At 39.1% G+C, this 17,689-nt stretch overlaps 2 protein-coding genes across 2 annotated transcripts in view; both read right to left on the bottom strand.

Moving 5' to 3' along the window:
- The window catches only part of SMURF2 (SMAD specific E3 ubiquitin protein ligase 2), a 60,464-nt gene that overhangs the window by 28,840 nt on the left and 13,935 nt on the right, over positions 1-17,689 (bottom strand). The window contains exons 2-3 of the mRNA XM_058852704.1: positions 3,394-3,432; positions 1,724-1,832 (exon numbers count right to left, since the gene is read on the bottom strand). Of these exons, the coding sequence (XP_058708687.1) occupies positions 1,724-1,832; positions 3,394-3,432 (148 nt within the window). The remainder of the gene's footprint in view (positions 1-1,723; positions 1,833-3,393; positions 3,433-17,689) is intronic.
- Positions 1-17,689, bottom strand: part of PECAM1 (platelet and endothelial cell adhesion molecule 1) — a 141,326-nt gene that overhangs the window by 115,479 nt on the left and 8,158 nt on the right. The window lies entirely within an intron of this gene.

Genomic DNA, 17,689 nt, shown 5'->3' with positions numbered 1-17,689 from the left:
ATGGCTTGTTCTATAAAACAACCTAAAAATACCTACTCATTATCCTTTCTTAAAAGTTATAACCAGAAAGGAATTTTTTCTAAAGATTTTACAGTGTTTTTCCATTACTCTTGCTGCATATCAGCATCATCCCTCATTTCCCATGTCCTTTGCTCCTTTTCTCCAGAAGGGAATCAAATCATCAGCCCAGAGAATCCTTTACAGCCACTCCAGACAACTCCACTGTTCCACAGCACTTCAAACTGGCCAGAACTGGGACAGTCACAGGGAACCAGTGACTTCCACAAAGAATTTGGTACAGTTACAGAAGGATTTGCACTCAGCCATGCTGGCAGCACTTTCCACCTTCTATCCCTGGAAAGCTGTGCATTAATGCCCATTAACAGACCCATCTAACTAAAAAATAATCAAAGTCTGTGCTCGATTTCAGGGATTTCTCCTTAGCTCTACTCTGATCCTTGGAGAGGACATGGAAAGGCAAAGGTCTGAAACCTCCATTCTGTACAAATCAATATTTTAATAGATTTAGTACCATTAAAAAAACAAATGATCTTAAAATACTTTGAATAGAAAAGCGAGCTGTTGCTATACATGAGCTTAAAACTTGCTTTGTATCCGTTTCTCTAGTGAATACAAATTACAGTCTCACATGCAGAATCTAAGCTTGAACTGGGTTTGGATAATAAAACTATAATATTATTATTATTTCACTAAACTGCCACAATACTTTGTTAAGCAGTGAAGAAAATGTTCTGTACCCTGCACTAACACATTATGAACAATTACTTCACATATTTACTCTTGGATATTCAAATAAGGAGTAGATACATGACTTTAAACCAGGCCTTCCATATTCTGCTGTGAGACTCATCAAGTTGCTTTCCCTCACTGGAAAAAAGAGGGACAAGAAATTGTCTGTGTAGCAACACCAGATTTGCTGCAGGTTTGGTGATGGCCAAGGTTAACATAAATATGCTCAAACAGTTTCTAATAATATAGGACAGGGAATGGAGCCATGGGGGAAACGTCAGAGATCAGAACAGGAGAATACAATGATGCAAAACAGTTCATTTCTCTTCCTCATCTTTCATCCCAAGGAAAAAGATAAAGAATAAAAGACAAGGAAAATAAAGCATGCACAGAGACCTACATAAAAATCAAAGCTTTAATAACTTATATTATACAGAAATATTCTATGCTTTAGGAAGAGAGGAAAACCATGACATATATGTGCCATACCGATTCTACTGTTCAAAAGCACCAAAAGGTGCTCAAGTGGTGATAATAATAATTCAGTGAGAACAACATTTGGGACAGAAAATGACAGAAAGAAGAGAAAATTAAACAAAAAGCACACAGAGAAAAATATACTGTAGCACCACAACAGACAAAAATTGCATCAAGAGAAGAGCAGTTTGAGGAAAATATTGTCAATTACTGGCTTCATTTTACACAAGTGTTAACATGAAAATAACACAATAAAACAATGCTGTAAGTCCATGTAAGCATGCTGCAGACATCAGCACAAGAAAAACAAGTGCAGTGTTTAAATTTTGAGGTAAATGAGAAAGTGGAATTTTGCTACATGTACTTTTCACTCAAACTAATAAACTCCAGGATACTTTCCAAGCCATACATAGGACAGGATAATGAACATCTGACATTGTCTGTGTAATTTAGAGGACTTCACTTCAAACCTTTGGTTACCACTGTTACCACCTACAGGTCATAATGCTGATTCCATTTGGGATCAAGTGTATTCTTCACAGTATCTGTAGAATGGCACTGGCCAGATCCATCCACCACAACCTTAGCAAAGGGATCAGGAAGTCCTAAGAGGAGGAAAAGAAAAAAAAAAACCTTCTAAGTGATCAGGATGCTTTGAAATCCCTTATCATTGTTCAGTTACTTCATCCTTCATTTGAAGATTTGCCTTTTATTCACAAATGAGACCCCTACTTAATGAATGGGAATAACATGATGTGTTAAGCACAGGAAATGGGTAAATTAGGAATTTATTTCACTGATACGGGCTAAGAAAATGTTGTGTAAGTCAAACACATTGGGAAAAAAAATCTAAACACCTTAATCCTCCTAATTCAGGTTTGAGTAAATTCTCAGTACACAAAGAGGCCAAAGGCAGAGAAAACAGAGTTACATTCTTTTTATGTTTAAGTTCAATCACAATTATTATTTTGACTGATATTGGTGTAACAGAGAATTGCCTATAATAGGTTATTCTTCCTTTCCTTCCGCTTGGTGTACTGCTGGCTTTGTGCTCCATTTGCTGCCAGCTCAGTACCTCAGAAACACTGAGCACAGGTTCATCTGAACACCAAAAATCAGTGTAAAGATGGTGCTCAACTCCAGATCCAGGGGTGGAAAAGCAGCAGGAGCAGAGCAGCCCACGATCAGCACCTCCTGCTGAACTGACACCAAGGGATGGTCCCACCACCGATGCCCCAAGTCCTCCTCTTTTCCTCTCACACTCATTCATTCCTCCCCTCCTCGAGTGCTGTGAGTCAGCTGGAGGAACCAAGGTGGGGAAACATTCATCACATTTGCTGAGGTGCAATTTTGTCCCAGCTGCACTTCCTCAGGTGACTCAGCCAGAGCTGGTCAGGCAGCAGAGGGCTCGGAACAAGTGTCACAGAAAGCACGTGGGGACAAAAGAGTGGGAACCTTGGGACATCTGTGCTTCAGCATCACACACTGCAGATCCTGAGTGGGTTTTTCAAGCATGATCAAACTGTTAAACACCCAAGAACTTGCAATCAATACAGAAATTCGGATATAAGAAATGTTTTAGAAGTATCTCAAATCACAGTATAATTCTGGATCATTGCCTCTTCAATTTCTTTCCAAAGTTCAGGTTGCTCTTCTGAATTTCTCCTGCTCCCAGATGGCATCTGTGCATGCAGGACACAGACAATGGCATTCCTTTCTGGCTCCTTCATCTACTTCTTAGCACTTCTTTCAAAACATTATTTAAATTAATTAAAATATAATTTCAGAGTATGTCGCTGTTATAAGGTGGTTATTACTAATGAAGAAGCACATCTGTTTGCTTCACAAAAAGTTCTTGTGTGAAAAACAACTTAATAAATATATGACACTGAATTTGAAAAACATGTAATTTGACTGAATGGGTAAATTTATTTCCCACTCCCATAAAAACAGAGAGAGTGTGTCAGTGTTCTAATTATTATTATGATTCTGTGATGAGTGTCACCTAAGACAAAAACAGAAGCCTTGAAATAAAAGATCAAAGCCTTCGCCCCCATTACTGCAAATATCTTAATATAATGATCATATGCAAACATTGGACTATAGAACTTGCACAATATTTATTCCATCTATAAATAAATGTATAAAACCAAAACAGCTACTTACGGAAAAAATCCTTTTTCACCAAGTTTTTTGCACACAGTACTGCAAGAAAAACAGAAATACAAAATTAAGTTACTGATTGCCAACTTTAAAATAAAAGTTATTTTACCTGCCCAGTAATTCAGAAAATCCTGCTTAAAATAAAACGAAGATGAATGAACTGTGCTCCTTCATCACTTATATTGTTGTGCAGATTAATTCCTGAAAGCTGAGCTGGAAATGCCATTTTTTAGCAATTTGTAGGCAGATTACAGTGGAAGTGGGATGGTGGTGGTTTCCTCAGGCAATAGTTTCACCCTTTTTATTTCCCCCTCAACTGTTTTGCCAACTGTGAGTTCACTAGAGAGGGACCTGGAGCACTCCTGGCTAGTTCACCATAATTAGTGCTGGAACACAAGCAGGGGCTTATGCGCAGTTCTACAGCCCAGCAAAAGCTTCCTTGATCATAAAAAATTAGAACATTAGGCAGCCAAGGCTTTTCTGTTATCCTACATGGTAATAAATAAAAGGTTTTACCTGAAAAGCATTTGGGTGGAGCACACTAACTTCTAAAGCCAGAGTTTTGATGGTTCCAAAGATATCTTTTATTTGTAGCAGCTGATAATTGTTTCAGGCTTTTTTTGTTTGTTTGTTTAAATTAAAAGGAAGGAACATTTGCATTTGTCAACTAAAAATACCCAGGGGAAAACAATCTCCTATGAGAATAAACTGAAATAAACAAATAAATAAATAAAAGGTCAAAAGGGACAAATTTCATATAAAGGTGCCAAGGTACACAATGAAGACTTCTCTTCACAAACTGCACCACTGCTCAACTACTATGCTTATCTATTATCACAGGTTTAGTAAGCAGGAAATATTAGATTCCCCTGTGAAACATTAAAATATTTACTGATAATACAAAAGGATTCTTGGGGATTGAGAAAAAGCATGAATTCCCACAGCTAGTAATAAAAAAAAAAAAAAAAAAAGAAGGGGGAGAGTGGGAAGAGTTGGTTGGAACCTGATGCTGCAGGAGATTCCTCACTATATGATTCCCTTGGATATTTTTCCTATGAGATCGCCAATATTTATTACTGCCAGGAAATGCAAAGAGAGAAAAGTGCATCCAATAATCACATCCCGAAGGCACCACCTAAAACCAAACACCATTGGTTATCCTTTCCCCTCCAGAATACCCTCCCACTGATCCTGCAGGGCTCCTGATCCCCAATTTCTGCCTGAATTAAAGCAAGCAGAGGCAATCCACGAGCACTCCCACCGAGATCTCCACAGCCAGTGCAGAGAAGCACCCATCCTGGACAGTCTAAATAATGGAATTCGTGTTTTCCCAATTTTTACATTCATAAAGATGCTGATTTTAATGAAGCTGCTTTCCACTGGAATTCAGCATTGTAAAATCTGGCCACAACTCTGCTCCGGTCTGAGGAGTTCTGGTCCCCCATAAAACTCAAGGAAATGCCTATCAGTGGCTACAGGGAGTCACAGAACAACCCTCTCACACCCACCTATTCCATAGAAAAGGGACATAAAAGTTCCCAGGAAAATTTCAGCACAGTAGTTTGATACAAGGGGCTGCTAACAACACTGTTACCCTGGCTCCACGCTGGTAGCTGCTGGGGTTTTCTAAAGATGATAAAAGTAATAATTATAATTTCTGTCCATTCAAAGACATGCTAGTAGTCCTAAAGAAGAGCTCTATTTAAGGGATTTTCACCCAATAATTTCAATCTGAACAGTCAGCAGTAATAAAACACTAATAAAGAGTCAAATGTTTCAGGTATTTCTGATACCCAGCATTCAAGTACTTATAGGAAAGAGACTGTCACATTGCTGCTCCACAAATCAAATAAAGTTCTTTGGATGGTGTAATAAAAATCCACAGTTACTAAAGGCTTCCATGTGCCCAACAATCTAGTGTACTCTATCCAGAACATTGAGAACAACCTAAAGGCATTTGAAAAAAAAAAGAGGTAATAGAAAACTGCTTTTGCAGCTCCTGAAGGTTTTATTACATCAAGAATATCCCCAGATGAGTGATAACATAACAGACATTGTCTGCCCAAGAACTGCAATAGGTTATTGCTCACCAGCCACCTTTCATCCAGTGGTGAAAAGCTTCAAGTAAAATAGATGCTTATACAGATGGCAACATTTTAAAGTACCTAAAAAGAGATACAATTATTGTCACAGTTTTACCCATTACTAGTAATGGGAAGTGTCAAGTCAAGCTGAGGGCTTAAAATCCAATAGTTAAGTCAAAATTCATCTACAGCACAGCCACACAGGGTGCTCCTGAAACTGTATAATGTCCAAGATAAAAGAGGTTCAACTATTCTTGTGAGAGAAATTGTAACTTTAATTACAAACACTTCTTTTCAAAAATAAAGCAAGCCTGCCAATGCAATTTAACTGAAATCTCATTTTTATAAGACTGGGCACACGCAGAGCACACAGACTAATAACTGCTTCCCCAACAATTAGCCATGAGTGAACAAACTAATATTTTTGGCTCAACTTTTCCCTCTCTAGTAACCACATTTAAGGCAAGTCAGATGTCAACCCGCTCTGGCTTTGTCAGGTTAACAAAACAGGAGAGATGCTGAGAAAGCTTCCACTAACAACACCCTCTCTGCCAGGTATTTCCAGGTGAAAAAGCCCAGCTCCCAGGAGCATCAGCTCAACTCAAAGTAAAACAACCTTCTTCCACACACACAGCTCTCATCTATCTCAGGACTTTTTTTGGACAAAACTTTTCCCACTGGTGGGAAAAGTACCAGAGTTTATGCTCCACTTTTCTAACAGTTTCAACAATGTATTAAAACCTGTTCTGAATATTCTGATAACCAGCTGATTAATAGTTCCTTGAGAATAAAAGCTAAGGAAGTTTGGTTTCCTATGGATTTATGTTTCACGGTTGACTGAAGGCTGTGGCTGAGGTTTTTCCCACTGGGCATTCAGACAGACCCTCTCCCACGCAGGCTCTCCCGTGGTCCGGCAGCGCAGGATCTGCTGCAGCTTTTTCCTCTCACTTCAGGTCACTGCCAGGGTCTCCTCTTTATCCAGGCAATGATTCTCACAAAACTCACGGGACTTAATTATCTTTGAGTCCTCTATCCCAGGTTCAATTTAAGCTAAAGACTCAAAAATCAGAAAGAACTAGAGGGAGATTTCTTTCCCTTAACAAAGCCAAGTTAAAGTGCTGATGATCCTGGACCCAACGCTCATTGTTATCAGACCTACACAGCCCCACCACTAATGGATCCTCCTGAGGTACAAGGGCACTGCAAAAGGTTATTTATTATTAGGATGTGCTTGTTTTAAGGCACTTTTTGTTACAATTATTTTGAAACAAAAAGTTTAAGCTATTTAAACTTGCACTGGAACTCGAATGCAAACCAACGACTGGATATTCTGACCTGGATATACTGAAAAAAAAAGAAGGGGGTGTGTTGTACCATAAGTGCATCATCAAATGACATTAATGGCTTCTAGCACACGTGTAGATAAAGTATTCATGACAGAGTATCAGTGAGTCAATGGATAGCTATGTTTCTGTTTATTACAGACTTCCTGGGTAGTCTACAGAAGAGAACATTAATATTCCAATATATATGTGCCAAGACAAACAGCACATCAATTTTACATAGCATACATACATTAAATTTTTTTTTATCATGCTTTATGATCTCATTCTAACATATGCTACTCAGGTCTGCTCACAGAAACATGAAAAGAGCATAATGTCATAAGCTACCCAGTCTCCTTCTATGACAGCTTTGCTACACAGTCCACAAATATTCAAAAATAGGAATTAAGTGAATCACATTTGCCAATTTCCTTTTTCTGATTTATTACTCCTGTGGCTGACAAAGAAGGGTTTACTGAAAAATAATTTAACTATTATAAGCAAATGCAAAATAGTTAGTATCCCCAAACCCCTGCAATCTATGTATTAGCTATTAAAATTTACATGCAGTTATAGAGGGGGTGAATGTTTGGTTGAACTCACATAAAAATTGAATGGAACTATGGCTGTTGAAAAGGTCAATTTTATAGAAAGATAAATATTTTCCTCTCATTTTCTGAACTCTGTTTATTCTTTTTGCTAGTTACTGAAAAACTCTTGTTACAACTGCTGCTTACTTTGGAACCATTTTTACAGAAAAATCAAACCTTCAATGACATCAAGCTGTTGTTAGGGAAGGTATTCTATGTTATATATTACCACTGTTTTAGAAGTATTAAAAAGTATGTTTATTTCAGAATAATAAGTATATCAGTAACATCAGGTCTCCACAGTTAGAGGGAGGAAGAATATGAAGCCTATGAAGTGGAAAGGGAGCTCCAGCATAGGAAACTTGTGATGAAAACAAGTTAAAAAGGATGAAGTTCTATGAGATTTCACAGAATCACCATCTCTCAGACATGAGCTTAGAGTCTTCAATGATCTATTCACCTCCAAAGGCTGGGTAACACCAGAATGAGTGCTGAGGAAGCAACATTAGAAGGAAAGAAAGTGTTATGCGAATTCAAGGAACCCGGACATTTAAGGGCTGTGTATTCAACCCTCATGGGTATTTCCAGCCAATATCAAACTGTTTGTAGCTAATTTGTTCACCACATTCACTTGTGAAAAACAGGATCACCACTACTTTACTTCACAAGTAGGTTTTAGTGTTACATTACCTGCATGTTTGTACACTGTCAGTTTGTACACTGTATCACTTCTTGATTTATGACAAATGACAAGGTTTAAATGTGTTTATACCCAGCAGCATGAGGTACAAACACCTCAGGGCTACAGCTGTAGATGATCATTTCACAAATACATATTTTTTAATTCCTATGTTAACAATAATATTGCTTAAGACATTTTCTTTAAGTAGTTTTTAAATGTGTATATTTGAGACACACCAATACTATCAAAGAAAGATCAAGGAAGACAGGTAAGAAAATAAAAATAATCATGAATGTCCATGGAACTGAGCACACCAACTGCAGAAGGAAACACAATCAACACATTTAAGTCTATATACATGGCTCAGTAAAAGCCCCTCCATCCCATGCCAGCCATCCAGAAGAACCCACACTGTGTCAACAGACAGCCCTGAGGTTATGGGGAGGAAAGCACTTGGTCCAAAGCTAAGATTATGTTTTGTAATCTTCTGGCTTTCCACGTGTCATCACCACAGAAGAACAAGTTCAGCCTTCTGAATCCAACCAACAGTTTTCACATTATCATTCCTGTTGGTTTTCTCTTTCCCCAAGGGTTTTTCTCTCAGAAAAAGCGCTTGTTCAAGAACATATGTAACACACAGGAGAGCGACAGGCTGCCTATCAATTTTTACCACAATGGCTCATTTTGAAGACAAGTCTTTCTACCCCTACAGAAACACCATCTTTTACTGAAAGCCATTAGCGTTGGGTTTTGTGATCAGATCCCAGTTGTTTGCATGTTCTACGCAGGGCAATACAATCACCAAAATAAGTCCCAGCTGTAGAAACACAATGCTATGCTGTTGCTAATGTGTGTTGTACTGATAATGAATGGTCGTCTATGCTTTAATCTGAATAAAGCTCCCAACTGCTCTCCCTCTCCTTGCCAAAAATTCCCCTTCCTCCTCCAGACTGTGGTTGCATTCCAATTACACTGCTGATTGGAATGAGCCTGCTTGGGGGAGGGAGAGAGAGGAAGGCAAATGAAGCCACACTCACGCCCCTCCTCGCCTTCACGGCTGCCCCTGGGACCCAGAAATTGCTCGGGTGTTTGAACCTAAAGCTGACATGATGTACTTTTCTCCACATTGTACAAAACTCTTTGCAAATGCACTTGTTTCTTTCAGAAAAGTCATTTGTGACAGGCAGCACACCACGCACAGGTTCCAGCAGGATGGCTCAATGCTTTAAACATTTTTAAACAGATTCCTGCTGGTTTCTTCCATTGTTGGCACACTCACAAGAAACTTATATTTTCCTGCTTGCATTCCCTCCTTGGACCTGCCTGAATTCCCACATGGGAAAATATAAAACAGGAGGTCTTCAACTGTTTATTGAACAAAGAGCTGTAAATAACACCGTATGGATTTTGCAAATACAGCTGTTGAGGTAATAACCTCCTTAATTAAGATTTTGAAATAAAATTGTTTACCCCAACTATTCACATGAAGTTTTATTTTACAGTTAATCTCTCCAAGGAATTTTTTTCTTAAGGTTCCATTTCCTTTGAAAGGTGCTTTCTCTGCAGATGAACAAAATGTGACAGAACATGACCGTAAAACTAAGAGTTTACTGTCACTTAATGAAATTCCTGCATTTTTGAAGATTGCCATTGATTGCTGTCAAGAAGGGGCACACAAAGGCAGGTAAACCTAGCAAATACTGTATTTTACAGGTACAAAGGGGTTTGGAGTCAAGGTCTTGCAGCATGAAATGGGTCAGAACACAGCAGCTGACCATTATTCTGAGCAGGATGGGTGATCGGAGCACGCTGGAAGGTTTCATGTTGCACCCCACAGTACAGGGGGCTGCAGCTGTTCCTCCCTCAAAGCAGGTCCAGCCAGCACAGCGATACAAGGTAGGGCAGGAAGCTGAACTGGCTTAACAGAAAATGAACCTTCTGGGGAGACGGATTAGTTCACTGTTGGCTCCTAGAGCTGCACAGACTTATCCTGCAGTCACGCCATCTGCAAACCTGTGGCAAAGGAAGTGGCAGAAGCACATGGCTGCAGAGCAGAGGATCAGCCAGGTTGCCCTTCCTGCAGTTGTGCTGGAGAAGTTCACTCCATAAAACAAAATGCACCCCCAATGTTTTAATTTTAATGCAGACATATAATTTTTCCTCCTGCCTGTTTTGCAGCTCCAGAAATTTATTTTATTAAAAATAAAATAAAGTTAAAAAGCAGATTTTGCCATCAGTATTCCAACATAACCAGCTAACACCCTTTGGATTTTTAGAGATACAATCCTCTTAAACATTCAGCTTTTCCATTTCCCAAAGCACACTCAGAAATGCAGTACTAAAACACAAAAAAGCACTTCTCTTACAAGTACACACACAATTACTTCCAGGCTGCTCTGTTTTACTTATGGACAGCTGCTCCTTCAGGGTCTCACAAAGCAGCAGAAATTCAGAACAGTTCTAACCTAGAGTCAGTACATGTACACACACACAGAACTGTAGGATTGTTATTTTCCCCAGTACTTCATTGTATCAACATCACCCAAATTAAGACTCCAAACTCCACCTGTCCCGGGCCCAGGGAGGCAGCACATGGAGCTGCAGGTGCCATATGCCAGCACATGGAAGCCCAGTTCACCCAAGGACGCTGCACAGGCTGATGCTGATTTCAGACACGCTCTGCTCGATGAGATCCAAGGCAATCCCGCTCCCCCATCCCTGGATCCCTGGCTCTGCAGCAGGAAGAGCTGCAGGGCAAGCAGCCAGGTACACCCCAAACACCATCCCTTCCAGACTTGGGTTGTTTTGGTTTGGTTTTCTTTCATTTTTTTTCCCCCCAGTTTTCTGCACCAGAACCTTTGGCCTCAGCCTGCACTGATGGCCTGGACATCAGGAGAGCACAGGCAGCTGCAGGAACCATTCCCCGGCTCTGGAACCGTTCCCTGGCTCTGGAACCGTTCCCTGGCTCCGGAACCGCTCCAGAACAGTTCCCCGCTCTAGAACCGTTCTAGAGCTGACCTAGAACCGTTCTAGACTGCTCTAGAACCGTTCTAGAGCTGACCTAGAACCGTTCTAGACTGCTCTAGAACCGTTCTAGATCTACCTAGAACCGTTCTAGACTGCTCTAGAACCGTTCTAGAGCTGACCTAGAACCGTTCTAGATCGACCTAGAACCGTTCTAGACCTGACCTAGAACCGTTCTAGACCTGACCTAGAACCGTTCTAGACTGCTCTAGAACCGTTCTAGAGCTGACCTAGAACCGTTCTAGACTGCTCTAGAACCGTTCTAGATCGACCTAGAACCGTTCTAGATCGACCTAGAACCGTTCCCCGCTCTAGAACCGTTCTAGAGCTGTTCCCCGCTCTGGAACAGTTCCCTGCTCCAGAACCATTCTGGAACTGTTCCCCGCTCTAGAGCCGCTCTGGAGCCGCTCTGGAACCACTGCACCTGGGTATTTTTTCCTGATGTGAATTAGGAGCTGCATCACACAATCCCTTCTTCTCCCAATAGGAACCCAGGCAACTGGGAAAGGACAGTGACATCTTCAACAGGCACAGCTGCCTCACAGCACATCTACAGCTTATACTGGTAGGAAATTAATTTCCAATTCTCTTAGAGACTTATAAACCTCATTTAAATTGAATGCAAACTTAGAATCATGTACCAATTTTGTCAGTTACTAAGAATAGGCATTAGAACAATTCAAAAGTACTAATGGATTTTTAAAGTGCTATTTAATACTAATATGTTAGGTTGCAGAAAAATATTCTAAATGACATATAAAAGCATCACTGATAGACTGATGTCCAAACACAAGGTAGACAGCTTTAAAATAAACTCGATTAAAATATGCATTAGTATAAACATAGTACTAGAAAAGCACTTTTAAAAGGAATTTCCTTTACTAATTGTTACAATTCTAAATTTTCCCATAAACACATTTCTGTAAGCTCAGCTTCTACACAAGCCAGATGCTAAATCCTTAATATACTATATGTAAAGTGAAACCCATTTCCAAGGATCACATACATTATAAGCATTGTCAGTTAGAAACCTGTGTCTCAACAAATCAGATTTTTTCCTGTGGGACTAAACAAACAATAACCTGCAATATGCATAACCAGAAGTGACAAATGCCCTAATAATCAAATATAATTTAAACTACTGCAAAAGATGCCAGAAGCTAACACAAAACCAGTGCATTATCTGTTCAACAAATTAAGTTCTCCACAAGAATAGGCTGTGCTGTGACTAGATTTAGAATTCCAGACCCATATAACTTGCACACAGTGTAACTCGTGGAGTTTAAAATTCCAAATGAAAACATCACACATTTATGAGAGAGAACAAAGATGCAATGCATCACCGGATAGAAACAGTTAAGCCAATAAATCATTCATCTCATGCAATAATAAAATTCTGGGAGAGAGTCTCCAAGGCTATTTTAAATTCCCGTAAGGGAAGGACGACACGACAGCGACTCCAGACTCCAGCAGTCTGTGCAGGGGACGGCTGAGTGAGTCGTGGCCACGGCCAGATGGAGCCTGCCCAGATTTGCCATGTTTAGACTCCTGTTTTTACATCACGATGTCTACTTCACAGCATTGTTTCACTGTAAACAAAAGGCTTCCTTTTCCACTTCTCCTCCCTTACTCCACTCCAAGCCAAAAGTAAAACAAAACACAAAACCCCCCCCAGACCATTGAATTCTTCCTTTGAGCAGCTCATGCATTCATGTTTCCTAGATTCATTCAGCGATGGGCTCGCTGCCACACACGTCACCCACCCTATTCATGTGTCCAGTTTATTTGATATGCCTCTCAAGAGGTAAAGGAAAGAAATTATGCTGCCACTTTTGCAATGAAGATAGCAGCCCTCCCCAGGCACTGCAAACTCTACCAGGAGGGTTTACAAGTCTCTCTCGTGGAGATTCATGCTAATTCAAGTTAAGTAAGTAGATATAAAAAAAATTGGGTTTGGTTCTCTTTTTTTTTTTTTAGCTATATACCAAATGTGTAAATTAAAGCTGAATAATACAAAATAAATCATGCTTATCAGGCCTCTGTGTAAATTAGGGCTTCAGCCACAGGTCAGTAAGAAAGGAGAAGTAACACATGGGAAACTTTAAGAAAACAAAGGCTATTGGGAATATCTGCATTTCCTGGTTTAGTATGGATGGAGCCTCTCAGACCAGCCAGGATGTTTCTAATGCATAACTTTCATACACCATAAATTCCATTTCTCTTCTCCACCCTCCTCCAAAATGGCCTAACCATCCCATCTCACCCATTTTTCAACATCTGAAAATCCAACCACTACTGTACTGTGGAGCTGTTGGACAGACACTACTTACAGAGACTCAAAACTGTGCTGTCACCTTGGGTGAGGGGAACAACACAGTTTTAAATTAACAGCCATTAGAATACTTCAAAGGAAAAAGTCAGCGAAGATCAATTTTCAGACCAATTTCAAAGTTATTCCTTCTGTTTCTCATATTGGTGACAAGTAGAAAATTGTATTCCAGTAAACAATATCAGGGTGGGAAACAGAAATGCACTAAAAAGATTAAAGAATCCTGCAGCTTTGCTGTCATATTTGCTGTAACAGTCTCGATTATTTCTTACTCTCCCTCAATATTAAAAAAATAGTCCATAAAAAAAACAACTTTAGAGTAACATTACCAAGATTAGCTAATCTCAAACTGCAGAGGTGGTTTTTATATGCAAGGGTGAGTGAAGTAAACTCTAATTCAATTATCCAAGAAATACTGGAATAAAATAGTTTTTAAGAGCTCAGGCAAAGAAAAGGGGGTCACTCATCTCAATCTCTTAAAGTTGTGCTAAAAAACTTACCTCAGTCCTTAAAGAATTCTTTACAATCCCAGCAGTTAATTTTTAACCAAAACAGAAGCAATTAATCCAAAATTATCAACTTGTAAAATACTTAAGGGAGCACAGGATCTTTCCTCTGATGGGTAAATAGAAAAAGTAGCATGGAAATTCACCCATCTATTTCTCAGCTTGTTTTGATAGGAACAGGAGCAGGGGGGAAAATCTATCAGGAGAAATAAATGATAGCTCTGCCTGATGTATTTCATGCACCTCTGACAAACACGCCAGCAAGAAGCAGAGCCCTTGGATTTGTTTCACTGCAGTAAAACTCTCCACCCTCTGAATGAGCTGTAGTAGAGGCAACAACAAAAGAAATTCATGATCTAATTACCAACCGGACAAAATTGCCCTGAATTTTAAAATGGCTCAGACAAGAGGCACCTGCAGCTAAGTCAGACTCCTGCCTGTCAGGGATTGTGGATCCCAGCAGCGTTCCAGGCTCTGCTGCCAGCGCTGTCAGGACATGGCCACACGTGTGATTTAAACAGGAAGTCTCAAAACTCTGTCTCTGCTGCAGACACCATCCTTGGGGAACACCACAACTGCTGGGGCTTTTCTGGGAAGAGGAGAAAGGAAAAGAACCAGGAAAAAAAACCAAAAAAAAGCACAGACATAATTTACCCTTCACAAGTAATTCCCATGCCACTCCAGCAAAATGCTGTACATATTGATTTTATCAGTACTACCAAAAGGATTGTCAGATGCTTTTTAAGAAATAGTTCCTAACTCATGAGAAAAGGAAACAACTTTTATTAGGGTGAAAAAAAGAATTCTGGCATTTCAAATATATATTTAATTATTTATAAAAAATAATCCTCTAATAAGTATAACAATGTTAAAGAGTTCAAGAGGGTCATGATTTTGATACTATCACTAGCAAAAATCATTAATTAAGCATCTGCCCTTAATCTAAACCCCTAGTTCAGCACAATTTTGTTTTATTACTACACCTGATGTACTGACATGATATTATATGGGGCAATACAGATGAGTAATATACTCTTATATCCTCCTGCATTATCATCAATATCCACAACCCCAGACATTCTGTCTCCTTGATAATATGTGGATCCTGTTTTTTTCTTATTTAGTGCAGTTGAAATATTCAAGCACAATAACCCTATATTCACTTTTTTTTGAGAACTGGTTCTAGTGAAAAGCTCTCAGCTCTGGAAAGTTGCCCCTCTCTCTCTGGAAATTGACAGTTTGGCTTCTGTCAAAAATCAAACAGGGTCAGCAGGAAGGTGTGTGGACTATACACACACACCTTTAGCTGGTCATGCCTCTGATGATGGAATTCTGTCTGTACATGCAGAAATACATCATCTAAGCCAGGAAAACTCCAGCTGCTTAAAGGCAGCACAGATGGAAAACCAAGACAATGTCACCATTCAAACATCATTAAAATTTTCATGTACCTCAGTCCAGTCTTATCCCCCATCACACACCCATGAAGCCTCATCTCCAAGAGATTATTGCACCATTAGCCTATACCATTTATAAACTGATTCAGTTATTGCAGTCCTTTAATATGGACAGATTCCGTTTGGTTTCTCTGTTTAAACATGTGTCCTACAGAAAAAATCCAAACAGCTTAAAAATCTGCTGCTGTTGAAGAGAGATGAGCTCTCTATCAAAACTGAATGAGCGATCTTATTTATTTCAATTGAAGTAAAGCAATTTACAATAAAGCCGTGGTTTTGTTTTACTTTGGCTTTACACAAGTTGCTTAAATTATTTAGTCAAATCAGTACAATTTATATAGTATTGTAAGAAATAATATAAAAGGGAATTTAAAGAAACAGAACACTAAGAGGTTTAAATGAAATAGCTCACTGATACATGGAAATAAAGGATCTTGCCTAAAAACCACTGCCATGCAATTTAAACTACAACTTCAGAAATCTTTTGGGAAGATGCAATGCTCAAGAAGTAAAAATACAAGATTTTTTTTGAGAAAGAAGAACACAGAGTAGAAGATATTAAGCAGGGTAGAGTGAAGATTAAGAAAGATAACAGGGAGGAGCTGAGACTGGAAAAAGATGTGTAAGTAAGGTGATTAAATGAATGCAAAAAGTAACACTGTATTATCAACACTCCTAGCAGTACAGCAAATGGATAAAAAACCAGGACAATATTCCCAACAAGTTCAAGAACATTTCATTACAGAAGGCAGAACAGCTTCCAAGTGCAAGGAGCATCCAAGTATTTTCATGGACCTCAAACACCAGTTATGAACTTCAAACAGTCTGAGTGGACATGATGAGGATTTTGAGGGGACACAGAAATAGACAACCCTAATTTCCTTGCAGCCTTTTACTCTAGGAATCCTTAACCTTTTGCAGTTCTGCTCACAAAATGTTATAGCGAGTAATTTCTGATTTTTACCATTTCTTACATGGCTGTACAAGCAAGGTAAGAGCAGACCCAGTTTTCTAGAGGAATCTTTACATGCATTTCCTAGACACACTACTCTTTGGACATCTCAACTGCTAATTGAGTGCTATCCCAGGGCACCCAAATATAATTATTTGCTGAACAAATGTATTTACTTTCCAAGTACAATGTTGTTTCCTCTCACAACTGCCTTCTGACATCTCAATTATTTAATACTGAACACCTTCCAATGACCTAATTCCTTTAGTTTCTCTATCATTTATGTATCTTAGAGCCAATATGATAATTTATACTAAAATAAGACCAGAGATATATTAAAACTCTGATCAGTTATATGGAGACAAAGAGGGCATAGGCTTTTTCCCTTTTACATTGCTCCATCCAACTTTGTAAACTGTACATCCTTTCTGCATTAACTAAATTTAAGAATTCACAGATATGTTTCCTGCTCATCTTTCAGCATTGTAGATTATGAATGGCACTGTTAATGTTACAGTGATGCAAGTTTTTAAAACACTAAAAATCAAAATTCCTTGGAACCAGCATTCTACATTGAACTACGTCTTCAGCTAATCATGTATTTTCACTAAATATAAACAAATAAAGTACACCAAGTCAGTTCAGGGAGTTGTGCCTGCACTCCTGGATGTAACTATCCTCACTAAAAGGTGCTGCTGCTGAAGGGTCACAGGACAGGAATGTTATTTAGGGTGCACACACATTTTGTCATTTAGCTAAAAATCAAAAAAATACCTAAACACATTCAAACTTACAAAACAGAGATTAGAAGAAACAAACGAGTCTCACAGATATTGCTGCTAAATACAGATTGTTCTTCAGGAGACAATAAAAACCACGGGATTGGAGAAGATAAAGTGTTAATCGCATATTTGGTGGTTTATGAGCCAAAGCAGTCTGAGGTTTAAACTGCTTCTGCTCAGTGCTCATCCCATTCAGAGACGATGAATCATTTCCCATTTGGCAGCACTTCTGCCTACAAGGCTTGTCTTCTGTGAGATTTCTCCTGTAGCCTTGTAATAGATTTGCTAATTTAGTACACCTGACTTTGAGCAAAAGCTATTGTTGCCAGCTGTCAGACTAGACCTCGTCCTGTTTATCAGACACATCTCCACCAGCCCGTCCTGCCCCAGTCACAGAAATACAACACTCCTCACTAATCCCAGGGCAGTAAATTACTTTCTAATATCCTTGTTTTTCTTACTCTGCCAAAATACCAACACATCACAGATTTAAAGCAACAGCAAAATCAATTTATTCTCAGCAGCTGGGCTCATATCAGTTTATCCAATAACCACATTTTTTTGAAGT

This window comes from Poecile atricapillus, chromosome 17 (assembly GCF_030490865.1).
Source record: "Poecile atricapillus isolate bPoeAtr1 chromosome 17, bPoeAtr1.hap1, whole genome shotgun sequence".
Classification (NCBI taxonomy): domain Eukaryota; kingdom Metazoa; phylum Chordata; class Aves; order Passeriformes; family Paridae; genus Poecile; species Poecile atricapillus.
This window is presented reverse-complemented; position numbering and strand designations above follow the sequence as displayed.